The sequence below is a fragment of the Lycium ferocissimum genome, unplaced genomic scaffold (genome assembly GCF_029784015.1).
Source record: "Lycium ferocissimum isolate CSIRO_LF1 unplaced genomic scaffold, AGI_CSIRO_Lferr_CH_V1 ctg6520, whole genome shotgun sequence".
Taxonomy (NCBI): domain Eukaryota; kingdom Viridiplantae; phylum Streptophyta; class Magnoliopsida; order Solanales; family Solanaceae; genus Lycium; species Lycium ferocissimum.
The window spans coordinates 6,536-15,813 of NW_026726390.1; the positions used below are offsets into that span (position 1 = coordinate 6,536).

General features: G+C 35.4%; 1 protein-coding gene across 2 annotated transcripts; it reads right to left on the minus strand.

The window, feature by feature from the left end:
- Positions 1-882: 882 nt before the first annotated feature.
- LOC132045333 (protein SPA1-RELATED 4-like) lies at positions 883-8,551 on the minus strand. Of its 2 annotated transcripts, XM_059435887.1 has the most exons (7): positions 6,645-8,541; positions 6,374-6,531; positions 4,524-5,457; positions 4,302-4,448; positions 3,860-4,171; positions 3,501-3,560; positions 883-1,435 (listed from the first exon to the last, which is right to left on the minus strand). In XM_059435887.1, the coding sequence occupies exons 1-7, from the start codon at positions 7,404-7,406 to the stop codon at positions 1,247-1,249; spliced, it is 2,562 nt and encodes an 853-aa protein (XP_059291870.1). In that variant the 5' UTR covers positions 7,407-8,541; the 3' UTR covers positions 883-1,246. The 2 variants fall into 2 exon arrangements, with proteins under 2 accessions (XP_059291870.1, XP_059291871.1); XM_059435888.1 differs by lacking the exons at positions 883-1,435; positions 3,501-3,560 and having other exon boundaries at positions 4,004-4,171; positions 4,256-4,448; positions 6,645-8,551.
- Positions 8,552-9,278: the final 727 nt, after the last annotated feature.

Below are 9,278 nucleotides of genomic sequence, written 5' to 3' on the forward strand. Positions count from 1 at the left end.
TTAAGTATACTTGACATAAACAATATACATATACCATATATACTAAACATGTACCTTTAAGTCATCTTTTGAAGGTTTTTCCACTTTCCCCTTGAACTTAGCCTTCAAACATAGATAGTGTTAATATAACATATATCAAAAATAATATACTACATGCTATATTTATGCATATATGTGCATAAGTGCATCGATATACTATATACCATATCTCCATACACCATATACCATATCCAGGTATATTTTCATGTACTTTTCTTATACCATGTACCATATACTACATCAGGCATATTTTCATATAACATATACCATATCAGATATATTTTCATGTACTTTCTTATACCATATACCATATCTTTTCATGTACTTTTCTTAATATTAATAAATTTAAATAAATTTCTTTAAGTCACAAAAAAATAATTGCATTCATCAAGTGAAAATAAAAAAAAAAGGAAGTAGCGGAGGAAACAAAAGAAAAAAAATATTTTTAAAATGGTTTGAAAGAAAGAGAAAGTAAAAAGTGAATATACGCATTAATGGTGGTAACTCTTAAAATTGAGTATTATTGATATTTTAGGAATGTAAGAAGTTGTATTTTTGCAATTACAAAGTTAAATTTTTGAAAAAGTTATATTTATGTAATATTTATAAAGTAGTTGTAATCTTTTTAATTACCATTTTAAAAAGTTGTATTTGTGTGAGTTTTCCAAATGTTCACCCATCACAAATAAAAATAAGAGCGTCTCTAAGAACAACCAATGAATTCTCAAAAACATAAGTAAAAAAGAACTCTTTTAGCTATTATCAATGGAGGTTATTGAATATATTTTCGAAGAATCGATCGAGCAGATGAGATCAAGATATAACCAATATGAGACACATGGATATCTAAATGCTGCTTGTATTCTTCTTGAGATCACATAGTTCCTTCTAAAACTACATTTGAACTCTGGAAATTACAGAATATACAGAGAAATTCATATTTGCATTGCATCTTTCCCTTTTATATACAGCATTTCACAATAAAACCAATATATGTTCTCATATTTCCAGTTGAGTTTACTTCCCACTATATGAATTACTAACAAAAATCTTGGTTTCTTGATAATGGCAATTTCCTCGTTCTCTATGGTATCCAATCCAGTTGACCTCTTCACAGCAAGCCAGCCAATCACCAATGCAGAACCCTTATCTTCATGTCTTTATATCCCGAAGGCAACTCCCAAACCTTTGGAGAACATGAATCACATCAAACCATCTCCAACAGCTTGATATTTCCCATAGAATTCGCAGCAACTAAGGTAGAGGACTGACCACGCCAACAAACAGATGAGATAAACTGTGCTTGGTCATCCACTACATCACCAGAAAGCGGATCTGTGCTATTAAATTTAAATGATAATGCAGGCATAGGAAAAGCTTTGTGGTAGACGAAAACCTGCATCACAATCCAGGTCACGCCGTTACATAAATACAAAAAACTCACAGCGCTTAGCTATTTGAAGAACAATACATAAAAGAATTAAGATAGTTCTGGAAGGATGGCCGGAAATAGGAATACACAAGCTATGCAACGAGCCAAGATATAAGACTCGATATATAATCATTTAAAGGAGATACACCGGAAAGTCATGCCATTTTCAAGGTTCGTTCACCGCCTTTTTTCTTTGATAAGGTATATTTCACCCTTCTTAAGTACTCCCGTAAGCATCTTATCTATAGGCACTACAATACTCTTCCTTTCTATAGTATTCCCTTGTGCCATTTGTTCCCAGGTTTTCTAATTATTGGTGTTTAGCAAATATGACCAGTAGAATGCGGGCACTGTAAATATCAGCTAATTAGCAGTAACATATGACAGGCGAACGGAGAAAGGAGGATTACCTAAGAGATAGTAGAGGCAAGTTTTGCAGGAAATTGTCTTGGTATCAATTGAGTCATCCTAAATTATCTAGCTACTTTATAATCAACGCCGTTTACTAAATTAATCTAGACTATCAAAGGTAATGGCCAGAGACTTATTGCTAGTTGGCAGCATGCCAAAATGATCTCCAAGTTCTTAGTATGTATATCTTTGCTTGTCAAACAGAGTTCAAATATTATACCTCTTAGAAATATTTCATTTTTCCTAAATAGTTATTGAGGAAAGAAGTGTTGCTCCAACTAATGTTGGAGTTGATGCTTAGTTGATTGATTGATAGTGTTCCCAATAAGTTTTCCTAACTGCTAAAACAGAAATAAGTGTGCTTGCAAACACACAGGTATGTATGTATGTATGTATCAAGCGGACTTCATCCGCTCCCCTATAAGGATAAAAATGCAGAAATAGTGCTTAGTTTTTCTTTTTCTTTCTTAACTACTACTGTTTTTGGGACGGAGGTGGGGGAATGTTTCATCTTATGAACTCTGCATCAGCTCTTCTTCAGTGTCCCAAGTATCTAGTTTTGTTAAACCACGATCGGATCCTCAGCTCTGCTATTCTTCAATTTATTTCAGAACTAACTAAGAATATACTGAGAAAAGACAAAGAATGGAAGACAAGTTTTAACACAAAACACAAACCACAAGAAATGTAGTATGTTGCGCAAGTTACACAGTGTGGTACGTGCAACACAAATCTGTGCCTAGGGCGTCATGTTTCATTCTGTATGTAGTTTAAGTGAATGTTTTCCGCAGTCTATGCTTTCTATTAATTCTTTGGCCTAACTGATATTCTGTTTCTACTCTTAAAAACAGCTCCCTCTCTGGATGCACCTTTAAAATCAACTAAATGTACAAAATACAGCTAACTCAAGAGCATGAGTCGTGAATATGATAAAAAATGTTGGGCGTACCCTACCTTGAATTAAAAAACTGCTGCATCACAAGTCTATCTATTTGGTCTTAAATTTCTACAGGAGCACAGTCAGTTTAATTTAAGCCATTTGGATGATAATTTGGTAGTTCTTTAATCATATGTTTGTATTAAGATCCAAGGTTATATTGATCCATTAGAACACCCTTTCATTGCACAATTAAAATAGTAAAGAACTTCCATTGTACATGAAGTGGATTGTTTCTAATGAATCAGCAATTTCATAGCTATAGTGTAATGTTTTGTGACCAAATGGCAATAAAAGACCATGTTTATGTTTTCTTCTCAAACAGATAAGGGCAGTAGCCGATTGTTTGTCACAAATGTAATGGAACATCTTTTATACTCATAAAATAAGAATTTGTGAGTCATTCATTTGCTTATTTACAAACAACATTAACCAAAATGATTAGACACAACTAGAATTTAGAAATATTTTTGACAAATAGCTTGAACTTAGAACATTGAGGCAACCCCATGTCTCCAGCCTAAATGCATATGCTCAATTTAACCAGTATCCGGAACTATTTTTTCCTCAATGCAGACTGGACAAACATTTTTCATCACAATGTAACCATTACTAATGACTCATCTACGATGAAATCAGTAAGCAGGTAATAATAGCGATATATGTGATAGTAAATCATACCTCATTTGTCTCCGATCCAGTAGCAATGTAACCTTCAGATACAGATAACCCAACAAAGTTCTGAAATGCGAGAATGCTTTTATCAGCAAGAAAGGATTTTCAACCACAATTAATGTTCCATCTCATTCACAGTAAAAGCACATCTAAACACAACTGAAGTTCAATCTCATTTCTAAGAAATTATTTCAGGGATGATCTTCTATGTTAAAAGGCTATGGATTGATTAAGCATTTACAAATCATATGCATTTAAATTTATATTTACATTTGTACGACAACCCATCTTTCTGACTGCAGCAAAGAGTACAGTGAAGACATTAAAGCCAATCTTCTTCAGGTGACAAGAATAAAGAAAAATACCTTTACATTCATGTGTCCAGTAAATGACTGAAGAGGCGAATCAAGAATTCGAGATCCGCAAATTGACAAATCCCATAGCTTTAATGTGTTATCTGTAGATGCAGACACAAGCGTTGTGGAATCTATGAACTTGACATAGCTCACAGTCTTGTTGTGCCCGATTAATGTGCATAGAGGCATTTTTGAGTTACGTAGATCATAATAATATATCTTGTGATCTGCTGAACCAAAGGCAAGGGAACGACCAGAATCAAAGGGGAACTGAACGCAGCAGACATTGGCTTTTGTTTTAATGGTTCCAACACTTACTCCCTGCAGTACCAACCCAGGTAAGAAAAACAACTTATTATACACAGGTTTTATCTACACATCAACATAACTAGATGACTTTAGTACGTTTAGTTTCAAAGCTGACATCCACCAAGTGCAAAAATAGAATTGCCTGATTGATATTCCAAAGCTTGACAGAACCATCATCACTCCCGCTGGCCAACATGGTTGGATCTGCTACAGAAAAGTCAACAGACCAGACGCGTCTTTCATGTTCTCTCATTTCCATGAAAATCTGACTTCTTGTGACGTCCCATATCTGGAAAATAATTCAACAAACTTCATCCCAATTAAATTAAACAGAAAAGCCACTATGATCATGAATATAGCTCACCTGCACCACACCTTCAAAGTTACTTGAAGCAATCTGGCTTTTAATATAGCCATTCCAACATATGCTACTCAGCTTAGATCTACTAGCCATTTCAACAACAGGATAGTGGATATCGCGGTCCTCATTTACAATTGAATTATATTCAAAAACTTTGATCTTCTTATTTACACCAGCAGTTGCAAAAAATTCATCATCACGATCAAAGCCTAGAGCACATACAAGATTGGAAGAATTTAGAAGATCCCCTTGCTTCAAGTCGGCCTTCACTTCCAGCTTGCTATAAGATAGATACTTGCACAGGCCCTCCAGGAATGAATTGATTGATCCACTCTGTCTATCCTCATGGCCCCCCTCTTTTGATGACAAATTACTGAATGAACTTCTTTCGGGTGCTGTAACAGAAGTTCTACAATCCGTACTTACCTGAGAATATCTATTCAATGGCTTGCCGGTTGGTTTGATAACCCTACATCTTGCCATGAAATAAGCAGCCTCCAATTTTCTGAAGTTCTTCATCAACCGGGAGTTCTTTGCCAAAATGCTCCCTTTGTTTTCATCTAGATTGCCATCGGATTCCTCAGTTATGTGTACAGAAAGGCCTGGCCTAAATCTCTTTCTAGATCCAGAACTCCCAGAATCATCATCTTCACCAATATTTATCTTCCCCGAATCTGAATCCTTTACTGGCTCCTGATTTGATCCCCCTTTGACTTTAAGGGTCTTCTGCATCTTTGAGACCTCTTCTATGTCAGACGATAAAAAAGATACAATCTCACGCAAATTGTGCATAGCCTCCTGCTTTCGCTGTTGAAGCAGCAACAAGAATTCCAGCAATAACTCTTGCTCCTCTATTTTTTCTCTAAGCTCTATTGCTGCTTCACGTTCTTCAAACTCATCCCTTGGAGCATTAAGGAACTCACTTTCTAGCAACTCACTGTCATCGATATAAAAAATAGAATCAGAATAACGACAGAGAGACAGGGACATTGCTGTTAAAGACAAAATGAATTAGGATGGAAGTGACAGTTCATTCTTGAAGTGAATCATTATTGACGCCTGAAATGAATCTGATCAATAGGTAAAAGGGCTACCATTTAATGCAAATTAGTAGAAAACTTTGCTCATTTCTATTTATTTCTCTCTCACTAAGTCTTTAGCGCTATTTTTCCATTCTCTTCCTTTTACTCCTAACACAGTGCTGGAAACATTTTGCAGTAACTAATTAAGGTTCAAACAAAATTGTGCAGGTAAACAGCAATAATATGGACAAATTGCCATAGCAACAAGCTGATCAGACATTTCAAAATGCCACTGACGAGGCACGGAACAGAATTATGCAGAGAGAGCCGCAAAGCTGTTGATCAGTTAACTAATGGTTTTGCCTGTAGAGGCAACCAGACCCCGCACTACCCCTAATGAGTAATGACATAAGGGAGTTGCACATCCAAGAAGTAACCTTGGGTCATCTCAGCAACTAAAGAGAGAAAAAGGAACAAGTTCATGCTGTTGCAAGAAAGGCAAGCATGCTTTGCCACATTTTCCTTCTTTCCCGTGGTACGAATTATTCATACATGCACAAAACTTAACATCCCATGATTTCTCCAGATAAGAGTTTGCTGCCAGACAAGAGAGTGCGTACCATAAACTCTATGACAGTGTACTATTTTATATGTCAACAGTAACAGCTTGGAAAATCAAGGATTACTGGAGTATGAGCTGCGGATTTTAACTAGGCATAAGAAGACTGACAACAAATCGATCAGGAATGAAACAAATGAAGTATGAATTGCTGTAGGGGAAAATTAAGGGAGGAAAAAAAGATCCGGTTGACAGGTAAGAAGAATGCTCACCCCATTTTCGGCCTATTGCTTGGTTCCGGATGCAGTAACCATAAGCAATATGAAGCTTCTTTAGGCCATTTTAATAGCAACGGAGGAGGGAGGACACGGTGTCTCAGACTATTCATAGTTGCGCATTTCTCTTCTGGCGAGCTGAAGGTGCAGAATAGCTGCTCACAATTATAATAAGATATCATTAAAACACAAAATTTCATCTTTGCAGGCATGAGAAATATAACTCAGCAGAACCTTTACTGCGACATGCTAGCTAACAGTTACTAACCTCAAAGAGGAGGACTCCAAGTCGATAAATGTCTGAAGCACAAGAGCTTGGAGCACCATCAATCTCTTCTGGACTAGTGTACCAATTGGTTTCCATGAGCAATATTTGTTTCATTGGGAAGGTATGCTTCTTTTCTTCATCTTGTCGGTTCTTATTAGCTTCAGATACTTCTATCGAAGCTTTTGTGCAAATCTTTTCAAGCTGAGAACTTTGTCTCCCCAGCTCATCAGATTCACGAGGCAAAACTGAGGATGAATCCTTTAACTCAATAGTTTGGCTGTTTAAACCATCTTCTGATGAATCTGACCCTGAATCCGAGCATGATGCGGATTCAATAAAAGCGATACGTTTGAAAGAGGACATGACAAAACATGATGGTCGTGCTTTATGAACAACTATTCCTTGTGAATGTGCCAGGTTTACAATCTCCACAATTTGGGTGAATATGTGAAAACATTCAAGAGCATCAACAGCTCTATCTGGGTTATCCAGCCACTGCCTCAAACTAACATCACTACAGTCTATTTTACGAGTAAGTCGATCCTCTGTAACCCCACCTTGGGCTTTAAGGCGATTTATGGGAAGGGACTCAATTCTCTCCCTCCCCTTTCTACCTGGAACCGATTCAGAATCATGCAACACATCATCAGAGGACCTAATGCTGCTTGTTTGAAAGCTAGGATTCCTGTCCACAACAGCTGAAGAATTCAAACCCCTATAGCTATCTGATCCCTCCCAGCCAGATTCAGATGAACCCTCCATTGTTATCTAAGTATAATTTTTAGAATCCTAGTACATCCTTTCACTTCCACCATAGCCATATCCAATCAAGAATACATATTTTTCACTAAAAGGCAGGCCAAACAATCATCTCAGAAGTGTCTCAAGTTCCTTGTAATCAAGGTATCAACCTATTTAGCAAAGAAACAAGCAAAAAAAGGCAATCTAAGGTCTTCCTTAAAAGAGACAAACTCACCCTAAACAAAAATCAGCAGACAGAAACTCACTCCAATGGCTCATCAAAATGTACAAGGCATGTTATGCTACACGTTTCCATTAGGAAGATAGATATTACCAAGAAGAAAAACCGAGCATTTATCTCAACCAGAGCAAACAAAACAACAAGAACCACACACCAAATACATCAACTGTAAAGCACAAAACCAAAAAGAGGGTGTTTTATTCTAAGGAAACACCACAGCCTCACAATATAGCCAAAAAAAATAATTTTCCTCTGCAATACAAAGTGAACCAAAAAAAAAAACAAGCTTTTATGTATAGGTTTTTTTAAAAAAAAAAAAAAAAAAAAACACATACAGTTGTTGTTCCAGACCTGAAGTTACAAAAATGGGTAACAACTGATTCTGCTTTGGATTACTCTAAAAAAAAAAATTGTTTCTTTGAAAAAACACTAGGTAGGGACAGTGGAAAAAAGCTACCATTATCTATAATCCACTCGTTTGCCTCTTCTATTCTTTTCCATGTACGTGGCACATTCACATCCTCAAAGGTTTTCCAATAAAGAAGAAAGGCAAAATGGTATTTTAATCACAAAAGAATATCTATATTAACAGGTGTGTTGTTTTTTTGAACAAGAAGGATCTTCTCTTTCCAACAGTCATCCCCAGATGAGGATCTTGAATTAACTAATTAATTTTTCCATTTTGGGTATAGAATCAGGTTATGATTACTTAAAATCTTTGTGATCTTCTTGGGAAGTATAAAAATATGCATAAAATAATCAAGATTGTGTAATTCAATATCATGATACACAGTGATAAAATGAATTAACAAATACAAGTGCTTACATCATTATCAAGATTCAACGTTTCATCAACTCGAGAAAACCCTAAACATCATGCAATTCAGTAACATTAAAGTCCTTAGGACCCGTTTGGCCATTAGAATTATTCACTTTTTCCCAAAAAAAAAAAACCCTTTATTTGAAAATCAGCCTTTGATCATGAAAATTTTAAAAACAATTAGCCCTCGTTTGGCCATGAGAATTATTCACTTTATTCCGGAATTTTTTTTCACTTTTTTGAATAGGCGTTTAACCATGAAAATTCAAATTGAAGTTGTATTCGAATATACCAAAAATTCAAAAAACTTGTTTTTTAAAAAGTTTTTACTTTTTTCAACTATATTTCACCAAAAACTACAATTTCAAAAACTATGGTCAAACACAACTCCAACTCCAAAATTCCAAAAAAAATGAATTTTTTTTTTATATGTATGGACAAACGAGGCCTTAAAATCTTGTTTTCACTTTTTTTCACTTTCAGTAGAACACATTATTAATTTGTAAAAACTATAATCAAACACAAATCCATCCTCAACTCTAATGTCAAAAATTCCAAATAAAGTGAAAAATATTTGGTTCGTAAGGCCAAACGCCTACTAAAGATATCATTTATTAAAATCTAAAATTAGTTTTAAGTCAAATCACTGATTATAGCATTTCAAAGGGATCAGTTTAATGGATTGAAAATGGGTTTTCTCAGTTTCAACTTCAGATTTGACAAACTCCATGAAAATGACAGCTCAATAGACAATACCCAGATATCATTGTTTAATGTAAAGTACAAAAAATTAACTATGGCGATCATAATAGAACCGACCCAATTACTTTGG